This window comes from Cygnus olor, chromosome 9 (assembly GCF_009769625.2).
Source record: "Cygnus olor isolate bCygOlo1 chromosome 9, bCygOlo1.pri.v2, whole genome shotgun sequence".
Classification (NCBI taxonomy): Eukaryota; Metazoa; Chordata; class Aves; order Anseriformes; family Anatidae; genus Cygnus; species Cygnus olor.
Window position 1 is genome coordinate 5,126,887 of NC_049177.1, and position 19,936 is coordinate 5,146,822.

Consider the following 19,936-nt stretch of genomic DNA (forward strand, 5'->3'; position numbering starts at 1 on the left):
GAGCATTTATCAGCATCTGTCAACAAGTAGTAAATGAGGCCAAATGTATGGCAATTAAATGTGTCTGTGGCAGAGAACGGATCATGAGTGACTCCCAGCTGGACAACTCTTCCATGCTGTAAAGGTGCAGCGGGGATGGCTGCAGCCCAGCATGGTGCATCGGTCCCGTCCACTGACTCTGCTAGGGTTGGCTGATGTTGGGATTTGCTCTGTATTTTGGTTTGTTTGTTTTAACTGGACAGAAGACTTGTGGGGTTTGTCTTGGAAATTAAGCTCTCCATGTTTCTTTTGAACAAATAGCAAGCTGTATACCTTCCTTCATTACCAGCAAGTTGAAGTGTTAATCTTTTATAGCACCGTGCATGTGCAAATAATTTTTTTTATCACCTAGATTTCAGTTGTCTCGATGCCTGCCTTAGAAAATGTCTTGCTTTGATTTGTCTTGTCCATTCAGTGTCTGTATGATGGCAACAGTAAGGTCAGGGGGCATCATATGCAAGCTGTGATGGCTGCTGTGAGGTTTGTTTGCTTGCACACCCAACCAGAGTGATCTTGGTTGTGCGTAGGTGTTGCCTGGTGAGCTGCCAGGTGACAGTCAGTGGGAAGGGTAATTAGAGGATGACACTCATTGGCATATGTGCTCCACGGGGCAAGAGAACAGGAGAATCTGCAGGTGTCTGACTTTTGCATGGCCCCAACTTAATTACTGTAGCAGCATCATAGGGTGTATAACGAATGAAACGAGACTGATCCAGGGAGTCTCCTGCACCACTGAGTCCTTCACCTCCATGCTGGCAGCCAAGGTAGGAGCAGGGAATGAAAAGGTCAGGAAGTAGCACAAGGGGGTGCTGAGCACCCTACTGCTATCCTATTGTAACAGTGAAAAGGGTCCTTTCATCCCAAATACTGGAACAACCATAAGCGTAGAGACTGTCTTTGGCCAGTGAGACTGGAGGGCTCAGTACCCAGGTCCACGAGGGATGATGATGGATTTTGCAGTCAGCACCTCAGTTCTTATGTAGCTGTTACAGAAAAATTTGGCTGGAAAAGAGGCATTTGGCAGTAGTAGGCAGTACATTGGAAAATGAATTACAGGAATAGATCTAGTGAAAGAAGTAATTTTTTCTCTATCGACTAAAGTCTAGAAAACAACAAAAAAAATATTAGCAGTTTTGGATTTCCGCTACAAAATATAGCAAACTTTTTGCAAAGTAAAGCAATTTCTTGAGGAAACTGAGTACTCAATGACAAAATCCAAAATTGTTAAAAAAAAAAAAAAAAAAAAAGCCATCCCAAGCTCTGAGAGTGATAGACATGATCGTATAATTCAGTCAAGTTCTGCAGTAGGTAAAAGTGTCTTAAGGTGTGAGTGGCTGCAGCTGTGGGTTTAGGAAGAGATCATAGCTTTGATTTCCCATAGAGACTTGAGAGGACTGTGGTGTTGACAAGGAGCTGAAACTACCTACAGCTTGCTCTGTCAGCGCTGTTTCAGATCAAGGATGGTTTTAATACAGGTGCTAGAGCTAGCTGAAAGATATAGAAAATGTATTAAATGTATTAAAACATTCTCAATACTTTTTACTGTAAATATTAATATTTTCAATATTTTCTTTCAAAATGTTTCAGTCATGTTAAAGTTGGCTAAAACCCAGTGAAGCAATGCAGAGCTATTTTTGAAAAATGCTTGTAAACCTTTTTTGTCTTGATGTGCCCAGTAAGTTTGATAACTTAAGGGATTTTGGTTATGTGTGTTCTTTTCTTTTTTTTTTTTTTTTTCAAGAAATTGAATCAAATATAGTTTATAGATTTTTTCCTTCTAAGAGTCCATGCTGCCTATGCAGTGAGAGATTGCTGACAGCTTAATTATTTGCCTTGCTTTAACTCACTAATACAGTCCCGTTATTTATCTAGAGACTCCTTCATTTGCTTTATTTCATTTCTCAGCTGACAAATTCCATCTCCCAGGATACTCAATGTTTTCAGTCTTAATTGGTTACCAATCAGCTCTTCCATCAGCTGATACCAGCTTGAAGACTTGTTGCCAGTCCCTTCTTAGTATGTTCTGTGAATTGTGCAAGAGAGATTTATCATTCCTCTCAAGTCTTCCCGTGTTTTAAAGTCTTGCCTAAAATTCCAATTTTCTCAAAGCTTGTTGAGAGTGACCCTCATTTGGATTTGAGTATTTAGTTACCTTCACCTTCTCATAAATTTTGTAAATTTAGGAGGCAAAATTGTTCTTTCATGTTGAGCCCTGTGGAAAACTTTCCTTGAAATCTGATAGTGATTTTTGAGAGAAGACAAGATGTTGCAATACTGAACACAAGGTTGATGTTCTCAGTGTTACCATGGATGCTTCCAGTGGGAAGGATCGGCAAAGCCCCCAGATGTAGGCACTCGTGAGCTCCTGGCAAAAGTCAATGGGATGTGTTTGTGACGCCTCTTCATGCTTGCAGAAGTCCCTCCTCTCACAGTCAATAGGATGTATTCAGAGATGGTCTGGAGTGACTCAGAGCCCAGTGACAGTGAGAACATCAGAGTTTGTCCTGGAGCACTTTATAACACCCGGGGCCCTCACAGTGCCTGCTCTCTGTGTGAACTTCTTCCCCCGGATCTGCGAAGATGCACGTGAGATTGAGCAAGGGCCAAATCTTGCCTGGATCCAACTTTGCTCCAACCAGTGGAAACACCAAAGTAGTCCTTTCAGGCTGGTGGATAAGAACTGCTCAGCCAGCAAGGCAGTCTGGTTTTTGGGGGGGCTGTTGGAGAAGCTGAATACTTATTCAGTTGTGAATCTTGAGCTCGCCCTGGTGTGGGCACCAGCCTCCAGAACCGCAGGGAAAGGCCCCACAGGCTGCACTAATTTTACCCCAAAATGTGTTATTTTTTGTTTTGGGTAGTATGTGTAGAGCTGGCTGAGGGCCTGACTTGCCTTGGCCTAAGTCAGGAGGGGAGGACTGGATTTTGTGACCTCCCTTAGCAGGTGCATAGGGCTGGGAACTCGCTAGTGTTAGACGGTGAGTGCATGTGTGTGCTGCCCGTGCAATAACAGTACCTGAGTGCTAATGGCAGTTCCTTTATGTTTAGTGTGCAGCATAAAATAGTAATAATTTCCGGTGCACATTTACAGCAGTGAAACTTCAGAGCAGGATCGGGGCCACGTGTAAAGCTGCCAAGTACTTTAATGTTACTTGTATCAACAAAACAAATATCTTTTAGAAGAGGAGGTGGGGGAATAAGAAGAGATTTTTGTAGCTGTTGTATTTGCTGTTTCCTCTTCCCTTCCTTTCACTCTAGAAATTCCTTATCCTTTCATGCACAGTTGAGAATTAGCCATTTATTCTTAGTGCTGGTGATGCAGTCTTTGATATTTAAAATGGAATGTGTTCCTTTTTGATGCTCTGTGGTTTTGAATGAAGTACATGCTAGCAGATTAATGGTGCAGAACAGTTAGATACTGGCCATTTTTTTTCCTTTCCATATTATTTCATCATTCATTTAAAAAAAAAAAAAGAAATTACAAAAAATACATTTTTAAAAAGAGACTGTAAATTAACTATTGCTTGTGTGGTAAAATTGTTTTCACAGTGTTGTCATTCTCTTCTAAGTTGAAATCGTTGAATAGCTATGAGCTGTCACACTTTTTGTAAGTTATAACTGCATCAAGCTGTGCTGACAAAATGTCCCTGCATAACTGTTAATATGCATTGTCATTTTAAGCATGAAACAGTTTAGCTAATGATTTATCTCTTATAATGCAGCACTTGGGGCAGCTGTATGATTTGTCTCTTTAGCAAGTCAAGTAATTTCTTTAACAAAATGTTAAGCACAGATGGGCCATAGGCTGTCAGTTAACCATTATTGTGCATGCATCTGCTTGCCTTCAATGCACTGTTTTATGTATTCAGCCACTTACTTAGGCACAGCTCTCTGAAAAGCGGAACCTACTCTGATTGGCAAATAAAATGTTCATTTGTCTCTTCTTCCTATTGTTTTGTTTTGGTAACACATGTCAGCAGCTCAATTACCCAGTTCATTAACAGCTCCCAATGGACATGATGGCCAACCCATGATAAGGAGGGCGATTGTGGCACATATGGTCAATAATAGCCTGTCTCTTAGTAATTGTAAATAAAAGTCACTGTTGGCCGTTTCCTTTTACTGCAGCTACTGCTTTCCTTTTCACTTTGCTGTACAAAGCACATTTCTCAATGTGAATCAGACCAGCCAAAATCAAAATACCATCCAATCCTCTCCACAACCTCACTTATATCGCTGCTGTGGTTGTTTTTGCCTTTCTTTGCTGACTTTCCAGCTTGCAGCTCATGGGAGACGCAGTTGCTCTTTGCCAATTCCGTTAACCGATTAATTACTCTTATTAATCAGTTTACTTAAACAGCAACATATTTTCTTCCCATTTCTCTCATTCAGTGAAGACTTTTGTAAAGTGCCTGTGGAGTTTAAAAAAGCCATTTACAATGTTTTTGTAAGCATGCCCTTTGCAAATAGCAGCGGTTTTCAAAGGGGGAATTGAAGTGTGACTTAATCCTTGTTAGATGAGTGAAATTCATGTCTAGAGCAGAGGGTTGCTTTTGGGTTTTGTTTCTTGTTTTTAAATATATCATAGTCACAATGCCAGTAAAAAAGGTTAAAAGAAATTTTACTACTTATTAGAGTTTTACATCTTATTAAGTATTCTGTTGCTTTCTAGCAAGACTGAGAATTGTTTTTCACACACTTTCTGATCCTAAATTTTCACTTTTTTAACAGGGAACTTGTAGTAGCATTAGCATATTTTATCTTAACCACACTGAAGTCTTTTGTATCTTCTTGTTTTGTTCATTGTTTTTTAAAATTTGCTTTTCGGTCAAAGCAGAGCAGTTAACTCTAACTGCTAACAAATTCTGACTGCTAACAAATTCTGGGCTATGACCTATTAGGGTGAAATTTGGGGTGCCGCATCTCCCAGTGAACTGGATAAAATTGCAGCTTGGGATGCTGGAAAACTTGCCAAAAGTGCTTCGGGGGGAGCACTGCAACCCTCAGTTTCGGGGTGCTTTTTTAGGCATAGGGGCATGCTCGATCTTTGATAAGGGGTTCAGCAGCTGTGGGTCCAAAAAAACTCGCAGGTGGCTGAATGGTGACCACAGACCTCCAACACCCGTCCCCGCTGCCGGCCATGTTCCTAGCAGGCCTGTAGCCTCCACCCGGGGCCGCGGGCACCTGGGGAGTTGTTGCATGTCAGGCTTTATTTGTCTGGGTTTGATCAGAGTGGGCCTGGCAGGCCGCACGCTCTGCTCTGCCTGGTGGCCCCTTGCTGTGGCGGGGAGGAGGCAGAGGGGAGCCTGGCGTCGCCTTTCTGCGGAAAGCGGAAGGCCGCTATGCTGGCAGAGAGGCGGTTGCTCGACTCTGGAGCCTTAATTCTATTTTGTATGCAAATGCAAGCCTGCCCCTAAACTGGGAGGGAGGGATGGAGGGGAGGGGGGAAAGGAGGATGCTGGTAGGAAGTAAAGATGCAGTTTTATTTTCTTGTGGACTTTACTCTGAGGAAAGAAAGGTGTGTTTCTGGTCCATCAGCTGCTGTAGTGCCCACTGCCGAAAGCCTGCCCCAGCTCAAGCGAGGGTCTAAGCACTGGGGGCTTCTGCAGGGAGCACTGGGGTGAGCCTTGCGGCCTGACCTCCTGATGGCTTCCCCCTTCTCCATCCCTTTCCCCTCCAGTTCCTCAGCCGCACCACTCGTGCTGTGTCCAGGCCCTGGTGCAGGCAGGGGTCTCGTGGGGCCGCCTCCAGGTGCCATTTTGGGGCTGGGGAGCGTGGATTAACCCCTGCTGTGCATCCCCTTCCCCCGGCTGCCCTGCCCGGCCCCCCGCCCGCCCCCGGCCGCCTCCTTTGTGCCGCCCGCATCCTGCCAGGCAGGTGTCAGAGTCCTGAATGCGGGCTAGGGCCCTGCTGATGGATACCACAGATGGAGCGTGGAAATCGGCAGAATGGGCCTCAGCCACAGGCCATTTCTTAGGACCCAACAAAAGCCTCCAAATAAGTCAACAAAAATCCCAAAGATCACAAAGAGAAAGTGTCATTTGTCATTTGCCGCGGGTCCCTGTGGGGGCGGCAGCCCCGCCGCGTTCCTCCTCGCCTGCACCCGAGCCGACATGACGGAGGTCACCAGCGTCCCTTCCCTCCCACCCGGACGGCAGCCACGGGTCCCCACGAGCCCTGCCACCGGCACGTGACGAGGTGCTGGGAAGGCGGCCTGCGGGGCGAGGGAGTGCTGTGTGAACGGAGGAAGGCCAGCAAAGTGGCCAGCAGCCACCCTGCCGCTCGTGACTCGTTATCCGGTCTTGTTCTAGAGAGACCTGTGGCTAGTCAGAATTTATCTAGCGGCTTCCCTGCTTTAGAAGAAAAGGCTGTGGAAAAAAAAAATTAAACACTTTTACGGTGCCCAAATGGCTGCCAGAGAAGCTGTGCCTTCACAGGTCGCAGGAAGGTTGGGTTTGTGGCGTGCGGTGTGCTGCATCCATATGTATGGCTTTTAAATGGTTGTCATGTTTTTGTTATTTAATTATTCAAATGAAATGTCTTGCTGAGAGGAAAAACAATCCAGGGAATGACCTCTTGTGCGTTATTTTGTTGTTTGGTTTTTGCCCCAACACGTCTATTTACAGTGTTTGGAAAACTGATAATTGCAGAATTCCACGTGACCAAACGCCTGTGAAGCTGAGCAGGGACTTCTTCATGTTGTAGTGCTAACTGGGATGCAACCTCTTCTCAGGCCACCAGACAGGTCACAAGGGGCCAAGGGACAAATAATTGCTCTTTAATGCTGTAATTCCTTCTTTAATTAAACTTCATGGCTCAGCTACTGGCGGTGCTTTTGACTGCCGCTCCCATTTTACTCGGTGTGGTGAGGAGGGAAGCTGCGAGCTCCGCACACCGTGAGTCTCCTTCTTTCCCATTTATAGCCCGCAGGGCTGGAGTACTGGGATCATTAGGACAAACGTAAAGGCTAGTGATACGTGTGATGTTGGTCTGTGGAGGTGGTGGAGAAGGAAATAACCCAGCTAAAATCTGGACACCTTTTCCTATGCTGAACGGTGTCTTATTACACCATGGAAGTCGGTGCATCTATTAGAGAGATGCTGCTTAGCAAAAGAGACGTAGACTCTGGCTATAGAACAGATGTAAAATAATTACTGCTGTTTTGCAGGCTGAGGTGTGTCCAATTTGTGTGCTCAGCCAATACTCTGATAGGCTTCTCACCTATATAAAAGTTTAATAATAGTAAGAAAAGATAAGGATAAAAACTTCCCTGGAACTAATCCTTGTTAAAGACACTTCATAGCAAATAAAAATAGTGTAGTCTGTCATACAGACATGTAGCTATCATTTGAGATTACATTTGTCTGATTTTTAATATTGTGGATCAGACAAGACAAAGGAACTCAGTGTTTTCAATAAAGCTGCTCGTGGTAGCCAGGTCTGGTAAAGGGTAATACTGATGAAATCAGAGGGATATGAAAGCCATTTAATTTGATATGCATTTTCTCCCTACTTTAGTTTTTATTACTTTATCTCTAAATGTTAGCATCTGTGTAAGACACATTGTCTGGCTCTTGGATACTTTGCTCAGTGTTTTCTGACTGGTTTATCTCTGTCCGTTTCATATACTGCTTAATGAAATGTAAAGCTAAAATGAAATCAAGTCAGTGTTTTGTTCTCATTGCTGCAGGAATACAGGGTGCAGGGAAACATCACAAGATTTTGCTATGTCTTCATAAAACATCTTCAGAAAGATCATTATAAGCCTCCTGACACCCCCACCCAGTCAGCAAGGGCATTCAGGTCAGAAACGTGGCAATAAATATCCACTCTAAGCTGCACAGTTTAAGCTGGCTCTTTACAGGCATGTATGTAGGTGCCTGACAAAGTCCCCCCATGCACCCTGCTGTGACTGAGCAGCATCTCACCCTGGACTGGGGGGGCTGCGTGGGGCCCATGCTGCCGGCTGTGGTGCTTCTCCGTCCCCCATAAAAACCCCTGCGGGGCGAGCGCTGCTCCGGGTCGGGGTGCTTGGCGCCACGTCTTTGCATCTTTGCTCCGTCGTCAGGGCTGTGCCTGCCTTCAGGCGATCTGCTCTGCAGAGAACTTTCAGAAGTACAGTGCCCTGCTGCTCCAGCTTGCCTCAAGTCTGCTTTTCAAAAAACGAGCAGGAGCAGAACAAAACCCAGAGGAGCCCTTGCCTGACCCAGGTGGTAAGGGCAGAAGAGAGTGATGCAGCTGCGTGTGGGTGCCATAGGTATCTGAGGCTAACGTGGGGAAATGATTTAAAAAATAAAAAAAAAAAGCCCTGTATTTTTTTATTTTTAATTGTATTTTTGAACACCAGCATGAAGCTATCATGTAGCTTGGCAGGTGGAGGAAAGCAGGTGCTGATTCACTTGGGTTGGGGCTCCAACTGAGATTTGGGATTTGTCACCAACTTCTTGTGTTATGTTTATTTTGGGATACCCTAGAATTGCTTGTTTTATAGGGCATGAACTTGAACTACTTGGGACAGGATGCTTGTGCTGATTCCCCTTAGTCATCAGGGACAATATTGTCTAGAACAGCTAAATCCAGTCTTACTTGGGGCAAAACTTTCGCACAAGCAGTAGAGTCTGAGAGATGGATGTTCTCACAGTGCATTTATGTTGAGCTCTGTGGGAGTTTCTCCCGATGTCCTGTGTATGTTGGGTCCAAAATATTTATGGTGTCTGGACAATGAAGATATCTTTCACATAAGAGCCTCTTGGCTAGAGTAATTACTCTTTTTTTTTTTTTTTTTAATGCGGAAATTCATAAACTCTTCAGCTGAGCTGCTTATAAAAGAACTTTGTCTTTCTCATGCTGTAGGACTAAATAAACAGATTAGGTGTATTTATTAGTTCAAACAGCTTGAGTGAAATTGGAAATGTAAGATAGCTAGTACTGAAGAAGGTGGGGGGTTTTAGCTGCAGCTTGAGGAAGAGTGATTTCTGTTCTGGCTTTCTGTTCTCAGCTACTTTCAAATAAATCATGTTAAGAAGATTATTTTAAATCAATGTCTATATCAATAATTTATTTGGAATTATTGAAGCAGTAGAAGCAATACTTGCATTTCAACAGAACGAGCAGTTTCAGCATCACTGGGGAGTGTCTGCCCTCTTTAGGTGGTTTCCCTTGAAGTCTTGGGGAAGAAGGGGAACGCTTGTTGCCTGGGACAGCAGCAGATGCAAGTGAAGACTGGCTTTGAAAATCTGTTTTTTTGGTTCATTATGGCTTGCTGGGGAAAGAAAATGTGGTCGGGTACTGTAGGAGTCTTTGCTGCCTTCACAGCTGTAGCTATGGGTTCAGCCCAGCCAGGCTGTAGCTGGAGCGCATTCGATTACCAGGGAGCACAGCTTGAAGCTCTCGTGGGCACTGAGATCGCTCCACGACTTCTCCTGTAAGGCTGGAGAGTTGTCCTCGAGCTCACAGCATGGGCTGGGACAGAGGTCCTGGGAACCTGAAGCGTATCCCAGGGGATGGACGTGCTGTACACGGTCTGTTTCTTTATGACTTTCCTTAAGCACCTGCTTGGGGCACGGTGAGAGGGACCTGTGGTCCAACACTGAGAGGCTGGTCTGCACACGTGTCCCGTGAGCCATCAGCACACACCTGCATCCACCTGTAGCCACGGTCTATTCTGGAAAGCCCCCCTAGGCTAGGAGGACAAATCATGAAATGTTAGGTGAAGGAAGCGATGCAGCCGGTTCTGTATTTCAGTTCTGGTTGTCACATATATGATATGCTGGTATCTCCTTGCATTAGTGACTGGAAGAGTTGAGTCAAAACAAATTATTTCTCCGAGCTGTTTTTACAGGAATTCTCTGTACACCATGTCTCTTTTTTATTTATTTATTTTTTTTGAATTAACATTTTTCTGGACTGTTCTGAGGTTGTTAGGTGGTCCTAAGACACTCAAGTAAGTTGCAAGAGAAGGAACATTTAAATATCCATTAAACATGGAAGTACCATTCAGAGTATAGGATAAATACTAAACAAGACATAAAGTAAATATAATTGAAGAAACTAATTCTCCTAAATTCATATATTATATATTAGAATATTACATTCAACACTTTTTCAAAAGTGTTGTGATGATGTAATCACTTCCGTAACTATTTCAGCAGTAAGGTTTCACTGCTGGATCTATAGGGAAAGTCACATGCACATGCACCCACAGTGTCAGGCTGTTTAAGTTACAACACACACACTGGTGTGACAGATATTTGCATATGTTTAGCAGTTAAGGGAATAGAAGGAGGCTGTATCATTTGGATCTAAGCAGAACTGCTCATGGGTTTAAATACTTGGAAACCACTGGAGGAGTTAAAACAAATTGAATAATTCATCCATTCATTCAGAAAGATTTCTAGAGGTCCTTAAACATTCTTGGGTCAGAAAAATGTGATAAACTCATAGCTGAACTTTTTATAATTCTTTTTGTTTGAGCACATTTGCACAGTGGAACTTTTAACTCTGATTTGTTTCTCACTTTCTACAGTTTTGAAGTTTGCCACTCAGTTCTGAGTCATGGGAAGAAAAAGCAGCTTTTCCATATAAGCAGATTTCATAAAATCTTTTGATTACTTTTTTTCCTCAACTAAAGATAATTTATTTTTTTTAATTTCTTTTGACCATCAGCACCCCAGTCTGATGAAGGCTCTGACATTGATTCTGAACCAGACTTACCTTTAAAAAGAAAGCAGCGTCGTAGCAGGACAACCTTCACAGCAGAGCAACTGGAAGAGCTGGAAAGAGCTTTTGAGAGGACACACAACCCTGACATTTATACTCGGGAAGAACTTGCACAAAGAGCCAAACTCACGGAGGCTCGAGTTCAGGTATGTATTTAAAAGCTGCCTAACAAAGGGAATTTCCTTTCCTATTAGCATGGCAGTCCTTTTATATTCTCACATGATCCTGTTCTAAATTAGAAGGAAAACCTGAAGCCACGTTGTTTACAACCTTAGGGGTTTCTACATCTGTACATGGACAGTGATTTTCCAACTTTTTAAAACAACTGCTTTGAAAAACATTTTTTTTTTGTTTTCCCCAGTAATTGTTCCATACCTACCATAAATACAATACTGAGTCTTTAGAGAAGAAGGTCTATTATCCCAGTTTGTTTATTTTATGCATTTGACAGCACTCTGCATATAATCAGTTCAGCTGTTGTGCCAGTTTATAGTTATTTAACTGATTTCATCTGTTGTTGTTTGGGTCTTTCAGGCGTTAACAGAGGATAGAAAAACATTTTAAAAAGGACAATGTGTTTATAGAGCCGTGCGAGTGAGCTGAATAACTAGTGCAGTATCTATAGTTTACGTTTAGGTTAGCTTTTGAAGTTGATTTAAACCTTGTAATATCTCTCTTATCCCCATTGTCAGTTTAATTCAAAACAAAATAAACCCTCAAATAACTGTTAGGTCTTCACAACTTCATGTAGATCTGGATTGTCTAAAACAAGCTAAAGTGCTGGAGGAGTAAATCATGGAGTTGATTTAGATTGGAAATAAAAAAAGGCATGAACCTGGGTTTTCAGATGTCCAAAATGCTCAAATAGTAGCTAAATAATTCTGGAATAAACTGTAGCCAGGAGTTCAGGTTCACACTAAGATCTGCTCTGTTTCACAACACAGAAGTGTGTCCTGTGAGATGTTTAATACCACAGGCAGAATCCTCCACTGCTCTGGTGCTCTTTCACTAATTGACATGCGAGAGTCATTTGAAAAAGCGTGTCCAGCTTAAATCAGTCTGAGGTGCACATGTTTGTAAGCAAAGGTGCGGTTGGGTGACAAGCGAAGTGAGTGGTAGCCTGTGATCTAACCAAGGATCCAGGTTGGTTTGGCTGCTTTGGTGAAACTGTTTTTGTGCTTTGACCCTTTGAAGCTCAGCCTCAGGCATTCAGACTCTAGAAACTGAAATAGGTGGATTCAAAATATCCCTCTGACCTTTTAAGACAAGGATGCCTATTGCAGCCTGCCTGTATTTACTGACTATCTGTCTCAAAAGATCCTGACTCTGTCACTTTTACCTGATAAATGTTTTTGCAGAAGACTTCAGACCAAATTTCTTGCAAGTGTTTGTTATGACTGTGAGAGAAAATCAGATGTATGGATGAATTTGTCTGGAGGGCAAACTCAGTGGTGCATGACTCTCTTCTTAACTTGTTTACTAAGTAAAATGCTTGCAAAACAGCTTCGTATATAGACTTGGGCCAGGTAAGACCAAATCAAGCCCCGGGAATCCTTCATGCACTAACATAATATAGATAACTTCCTACAGACGTACCGTTACCAAAACGAACGGGATCTAGGATATGATGTTTTAGGCTATGTTAGCCTCAGTGGAAAGATACGATAAAATGAAAAAGACCTTGTTCATGTTTTTCTAAATCAATGACCCACAGCTAGAAGAAAAGCAGAACTCTCATTAACATAACAGCTGTCTTAATGTGGCTTTAACCCTGTGACTTTTTACATTCCTTATGGCTTCCTTGGTTCCCTTGAGACGCATCTTGTCTCACACCACTGCTATGATCTACAGCCACACGAATTCCCCAGTACCTCTGACATATGGATATTTTACCTAACCCAGCATGGAAGAAAATTCCCAGTCAATCAATGATTAAAATACCAGAACAAAACCTTTCTGGATTAAAGATGAGCCGGGGCTGAAGTAGCCAGTCTGTGGGTAGCTTCCTAGTGCACTCCATCTGTCTGGTACCCTTGGAGGCTGGCAGTGGATTTTTAGCAGTGGATTAAGGAATACAGGATTTTCCTTATCAGCATTCAGCACCTCTCTACAGCCCCTTAAAATAGCCGCTCATGATGGGCATGAAATAAAAGATGACCTGTGGAAAGAAATAACCTTAAGAGACTTGAGCCTGAGAGGGCTGGATAGCCATACTGATGTAGCATTCAAGGTTTCTTAGTCACACTTCTGTTTTGGTAACAGTATGACGGAGATCAGAGAGATCAAATTTTATATGGTCATATACACAAAGATCTCTTTGACTGCTTCCAGATCAAGCGTTATGTACAAGAGCTGGCTCTTTGCAGCCCGAGTCCGGGTAAACCCAGAAAATTCTTTTCTTCTCTTGAGATTTTTCTAATGAGGTTGGCTGTAAGGACTGATCTTGCAGATTGCATTGCCTGGGAAGCTATTTAATTAATATTAAACTGATTACAACTGGAGCAATGGACTATTCTCTCAGTCCCTCCATGTTTTCCTTTTTCTACCCTGCCAGTCCCATGCTTCCCCTTTCCTTCGATTCCCAAGGGGATCTCTGAACACCCACAAAAGGAAGAGTCTTAAACCTCCTAACCATCTATTTTCTCATTTCCCACTGTTGAAGGGTAACCAAATGCATGTTTCTGAGCTGCTTTGTTGGAGGGGGGTGGGGAAAACCACCTCTGGGCTGAGATCAAATTTAGAACTTTTCAGCCCCTAAGGGGAATTTTTTGAAAGCTACAAGCAACTGAAAACAGACTTTACACTGTGAATGTTATTTGTGTACTTAAATTGTGGGGACAGGAAAGGCTTTTGGGGGAAGAAATTTTGAAACAAACTCCACATTGCAAGAATCACAAGTACTATAATTATCACAAGTACTTCAGCACTGAGTGTAATAAAGCGTTAAAATGCTCCCTGTGATTCCTCCTGCCGTGCCTTTGTGCTCAAGGACACTGTGAGTCTCTCCCTTGTGTCTGAGCCTGGATGTCACGTGGAGACAGGGCAACCTCCTCCCCTGCCTCTTCCAGAGGCACCCGGCTCTGTTCTGCACATTAGATGCAGCAGGAAGGGAAAAGTTCTTTGGTGTTGTGCATTCATCAGAGGCAATTCCAAAACTTAAGTCCCCAAGGTCTAGAATGACCCTTTAAAAAAAAAAAAAAAAAAGTGATGCTCTTTAACATGAAGTTAAAACTTCACATATTGTGAGTTAAAATCACAAACGTGCAGTGCTTTACTGGTCCAGTTAAAAAACTCGTTAAAACCACCAAGTCAGAGTGTAGGCCCTTAGTGTCTCTGGCATTCTTTTACTGAATTAATCTGGAGGCTAATTCCAGAAGTGAAATTTTCTGTAGATAAAGATCAAGGGCTCTTTCTGAGCTTCAGAGAAGTGCAGTTATGGTTTCTTTTAACAAACAATGCATAAGGACTGAAGTGGGTAGCATCTTCTCTGGCCATCTCCTGATTCCTGCATCAGGCTTATTTTTAGACCTGAATGAACTGGGCGAGCTTTGGTAGCAGCTTGGAGCCTGCTTCAGACTGGTGGTGAGAAGCGTTTAATGTCATTTTTCAGTTCTAAACCTGGTTTAAGAGCGGCCCGGGGTGCACAGCGTGTGCCCAGAGCCTCCTCGCTGGCTGGCGGCAGGGAAGGAGGTGGTGCTCGGTGTTGGTGCTCTGGGCAGCCCGTTGAGCCTTCAGGTTTGCTGTGTGGCAAGCGAAAGGCCAGCAGCCTGACTTGGCTGACAGGGACCGGCTGGTCAGACCCATCGTTTTGGGCTGCGTGTTGAAGGCAGGCCTCCTGGATTAACAGAAACGAGACTTGCATGTTGGGCCGCGTGGGGATGTGTGCCCCGCTGCGTGGCACAGCATGGGGCAGCAGGTCCTGCCGTGCTGGCTCCTGGCCTGGGCTGGTTGCAGCTGCATCTGCTGCCCCTCCAGCACCTCCGCTGCCTCCTGGCCCCTGCCCCGAGCAGGGAGTGCAGCAGTCCTGGTTAACCCCAAAAGGCCACAGGGGAAATTAGTTTGGACTCTTTTAGTCCATGAATAATGCTGAAAAAGCAGGGGAAAGTGGGGAAGAATTCTGAAACATGAATACATCCTGCCTGAAAAGGCTTTTCTAGGCCAAATCCCAGGTTTATATTGTTTTGATTGAAAACTTTCAAAAAGAAAAATATGATTTAACAGAAGTGTGTCTGACTAGCTACTATGATGGGGTTGAATATTCACATATCAAAATCATAGTAAGTGTGTTAGCTTTTGTAAAAAGCTTATCACAGCCTCTGCAAATAGAAATCCCACGAGCTCAAAGTCCTGAGTAACTGGAAGAAAAACTGTAAAAATATTTTCTTTAGTGCTGTGCTTGCATATTGTTTTCTTTGTTTCACTGTGCCACAAGGAAGGGAAGAGAAGAGTTTTGAAGAAGACGACAGGGGGGCAAAGGTGAGAGAAGCAATGATGACTTTTAAGCTACTAGCAAGATTTGAGAGCTCTGAAGTCCAATCTCTTCAATCTCTTAGCTTTAAAAGTCTCTTCTCAGGGACAAACAGTGAAAAGCGTTCACTGGGAAATCATGGGAGAAAGAGGACCTCTGCCAAAAAAAAAAGGCTTTATTTGCACTCAGCTCTTCTGAAATGGTTTGAGCTTGTACTTCAGCTGCATGGTCCTATGGGGAGATGGGATAAAGGAATGTGGGACAGATTCAGAAGCACTTAAGACCTCTCAATAGATCTTTATAGTTATTCCTAATGTGGTTTATGGAGAATTTATAGTGTCTCTTTTTTCAGCCTGTCCTTCTTGCATCATGTATAGGATACAGAAAGAAAATGCTGTGCGCATTCTTGTAGTAGATAACCCTGTAATTGCATATTTTTTTTCCTGGGGTAAAGGAGGAATTCATATGGGTAAATTATTCAACTACAAACACATGCAGGCCCAAGAAGACATTTATAAATATAAAGGAGAAGAAAGGATGTGATTTTAATTCTATTTTTCAGGTCTCTGCTGCCTGAGGGCTCAAATTAGTGGCGCTTTAATTTATAAATACACAGTTCAATGTGCTTTTTCGTCAATATCTTGCAGAACTACTCAGCTGCAGTGTTTAGTAGTAGTTGTGCAGGACTGAGTCAGCCTTTCAGAGAAATGTATGAGAGTTGAGTATTTTGGATCACACTGGGAGAAGGTTGCAGGTCATTCCCTTTGGCACAGCGTAGTGGTTTTTCTTTTTTTCGGGGGGGTGATGGTGATGGTTTTTGGAGAGGGTGAGATGTTATTTATTTTTTACTTGCTTGTTTTAAAAGAACTCAGGTTTCCATCACGTTGCTAATGCAGTATGATGATTCCCATCCCTGCCAAGAGCAGTGAGTTTTCCCTTTAGCTTCTCCCCATCGGAAGGCAGTTCCACTGCTTCTGATATCCCCCAGATGGGTCCCCTGATGCATCCAGAACTCCTGCTTCCAGGACAATAGGACGTGGTTTTGGACACATGGACTTTCGGGTGGGGATTATGGTGGGGAAGAGGCAGATACCATGAAAAATATTGTAAGGCAAAAGGGGGGAAATAAAACAAAAAACAAAAAGCAACCACTACCCTTTGGTTAAAATTAGAAATGCCATTAACAATACATCAGTCTTTTGACTTTGTGTGTTTTTGGCACTCATGCTTGCAATGGTCAAGACTGAGTTTTAACAAAATATCCATGAGTTTCCTGCAAAATTCACATCTTAAATGTTTTGCCTTGGCAGTTCAGAGATCTTTTTGCCTTAAAAGCACATAGAACACTCTGTGTTTATGATCAGGCTGTTGAAATGTCAAGGCTAATTACGCTAGTGTGCTCCCAAGTGAATAAATGCATCTTTTAAAGAGTATGCTGTTGAGATCAATGAAATAAGATGCTGGCATGATCACTTGCAAACTACTTAAAGCAAAAATGATAATAAAAAGCAGGATCTAAATATTAGAAAATAGAGAAGGAAGAAACCTATTAGGTCACTTAATACATTCAACACCAGTGCAATATATATATATATAATTATTATATTTGTTGAATATTATATATTGCATAGTGATTTCTTTTTGGTCAGTCCAGTCAGTTCTAGATGCATGAAACACTTGGGTAACCAGTGTTTACTTCCCTTAAATGACTTTCTTTTATTTTACGTTGTGCTCTCATTTTTCTTCAATTTTCTTTTTGAGGCCTTCAGAGATGAAAACTTTGGCCAGGCTCTGTGGTTAAACATTGTTTCCAAATCGTCGGAGTAATTTACATTCCATCTTTGAAAGTGACATTGGAACTGGGGAGCCAGAGTCTCACTAAAGCAAACGTGACTTGGCTGCTAGTGCAGACATCGCTTTGGGATGCTTGGGTCACTCAGGCAAGCTGTGTTTCCTCTGGCCGTGTATGCGTTTGCACAACAGCAAGCACAATGCTGACCTAATTTAGAGCTTTTGAATGCTACACCAGTACAAGCAGGTCATATTGCCTCTGACACAGTACTGTTTGTGTAACTGTACTGCTGTATTTTGAGTCTCCAAAACACAGTAGCTTTTATATGCCTCACTTTGCTTCCAGGAGGATATTCAATGTGGTACTGGTGATCGCAGTGCTACCAGGGCTTGGGCTGCCTTGGACTGAGATCCTTGCTGTTGCTGGTGAAGGCAGCATACAAAATACATCAGTTTGTCTGGTGAAGCAGGATGTGGATACTTTAGAGTTAGTTTTCTCTTGCTCCCACTACAGGATGGCACTTTCTGGTCTCCCAGTATGATGCTTGTGATTTTTACCGGTGGTCGTGCTGTACTTTGAGCATCAGTGAGTTTAGGTGGTGAACACCCAGAGGTGAGGCTGTGGAAGAACAGAAGTAAGCTATGGGGAACCTGCTAGATTTGAAAAATGTACTTGATAATGTGAGGAGTTTGTAATTTTGATGAAATTTACTGAATGTAAGAAATCACTGTGTTTAAATCGTATTGGAAATGAACAAACCAAAGAAAGCATTTCCTTGGGTGTTTACAATCTGCTTTTAAGCATACACATTGGCTTGTGGTGATTAGAATTATTTTTATGTATTGGCTTAATATTGACAAAATTTTTCAAGATCTCTTTAATTAGAGGTAACACTGCATGTGGATTTTTCCATGATATGTGTTGATTATCATGGAATCATATAATATGATTATATGATTAAATGCTACGATATTTTTTTTTCCTGAAATGTTCAGTGTAAGTTAAGGCAGCTGAACATAGTCTAAGTAAATTAATATGATTTTACAAAAAATGTATCACTTCATCTAAAGTAGAAGGCATATAACTGCTTCTGAATAATGTTTGGCATCTGACTCCTTTTAACAAATATTACATAAAATGTAAATAAAATGTTTGAGTTATTTAGTTTAGAGTAATTTGGTCTTGGCTTTCTAAAATGGATTTTCAACTTTTTAGCTCACCCTTTTCACTTTCTTCATATTTCCTTTTCTCCTTACTGTTACACTATTTCTTCTACGTGTTCTGTCTCACACCCGAAATCTGCAGTTACTTGGTATGAAGTGGGAGTTTAACATGGTTGCAAACTGTGATCGGATCCATCATGTTTCAAACACAGGTCACCATGTCAGAATGGCCGGACCACACTCGGTAGTAAAAGCCATTGCGTTAAAACATTCAGAATTAGATTCAGAGCTTCAGTTCACTTGTGAAAAGGTGTGGTGGTCACAGTTTGGGCCACACTTATTGTCATTTTTTATGATAAATACTTTTTACTTTTACCAAGGCAGATCCAAAGCCTGTTAAATGAAAACAGGGACATAAGTGGATGGGACCCCTGGTGCTTGCTATTAAGATTTTTTTATGTGCCTTTCCATTGCCAGGTATTGAAGAACGTGTGTAGTTTACAGCGGCAGGGAGACCTTGGTGTTTGTGAAAGGGCTTAGGTCTTGTGGCAGATTCTTTGCACGGGCCAAACTCTTGCAGCCACGTTCTGCAGAGGGATCGTTTGGTGGAAGCTCATTCTGCGGTTTTGAATATGTTCAGAGTATTTTGGCGAGCCAATTTTGGGCTACCTGTGGTGCTGGCTGGGTGCCTGCCTCGCAGCTCGGGCTGGTGGGGGTGTGGGTGGCAGAGCTCTACGTACGTGTGTTTGTTGTGGGGCTGCTCTAGGTTTTTCGCTACCACTGAGTGTGTCCCTTCATGCGAGGTTTAATGCATATATGTAGTTCTGGAAAAAGGCACATCTGTAAAATGAGTCAAGTATAGGCAAGAACTATCATTTGTAAATGAAAGCATAACACCTAGCATTAATGCAAATCGCTTGCTGCTACTGAATTCCAGATTCGGACACAACTCACTTTAACAATGATCTAGGGCTAGAAGACAGACGCTTATCTGTAGCGGAAACAAAATCTCGTTACCTCATTTTGCTCAGTGAAATCCACATCGTGTAGTTCAGCTAGTGTTCCCAAAGCATTTGAAGATCGCCAGATAACCCTCTTGACCTGAAGAAGGGAGAGTGTCATGGAGAAAGCAACAGTTAATGACCTGGGTGGGCTAATTACAACATGCATTTACTGTTCCTTGCTTCCTCTGTGACCTCCATTATCCTTCCTAAATGCTCTTTAGCAAGCCCCTTCCACCCTCTTCAGAGTATCTTGCCCCATCTTTTTTTTTTTTTTTTTTTTTTTGCTCATTTTCAAAAGAGACCTCTGCAGGAGTATGAGCCTCTGGTAGGCCTTGAGTAGTAATAAGCAGGTGGAAAGAGTCTGAGGAATAAATGAGAAATTCAGGCTGAAATGTCAGTGAGGGTGGCAAAGAGTAATGAGAGAGGTGAAAAACAATGTAGATGTCTATAGGATGGCAAAGTAAAAATATTTTTGAATCTAGACCCATCTTCAACTGTTGCTCACCAGATAGGTCTCACCTCTCCACCCCTGGAGTGCCTTGTCCTGCAAGCTGCCTGCAGAAATGGTTTGTGTGGAGACACAGAGAGGTGTTGTTACGTATAGGAAAAAAACAAGAGCAGGACCCCCGAGGTAGAACAGAGGCTCCATCTGTATTTCCATCCTAAATCTCAAACTGGACTAAGGGCGAGTAATGGAGGAGGAGGCAGCTGTGTGAACTGAGCATCTCATTCTGAAAAGAGGATGAAGCCAGAT

At 42.7% G+C, this 19,936-nt stretch overlaps 1 protein-coding gene across 2 annotated transcripts in view; it reads left to right on the forward strand.

Annotated features, from left to right (window-relative positions):
* Positions 1-19,936, forward strand: part of PAX3 (paired box 3) — a 78,022-nt gene that overhangs the window by 39,997 nt on the left and 18,089 nt on the right. For both annotated transcript variants that reach the window (XM_040567324.1, XM_040567325.1), the window contains exon 5: positions 10,702-10,901. In XM_040567324.1, coding sequence (XP_040423258.1) covers positions 10,702-10,901 — 200 coding nt within the window. The remainder of the gene's footprint in view (positions 1-10,701; positions 10,902-19,936) is intronic.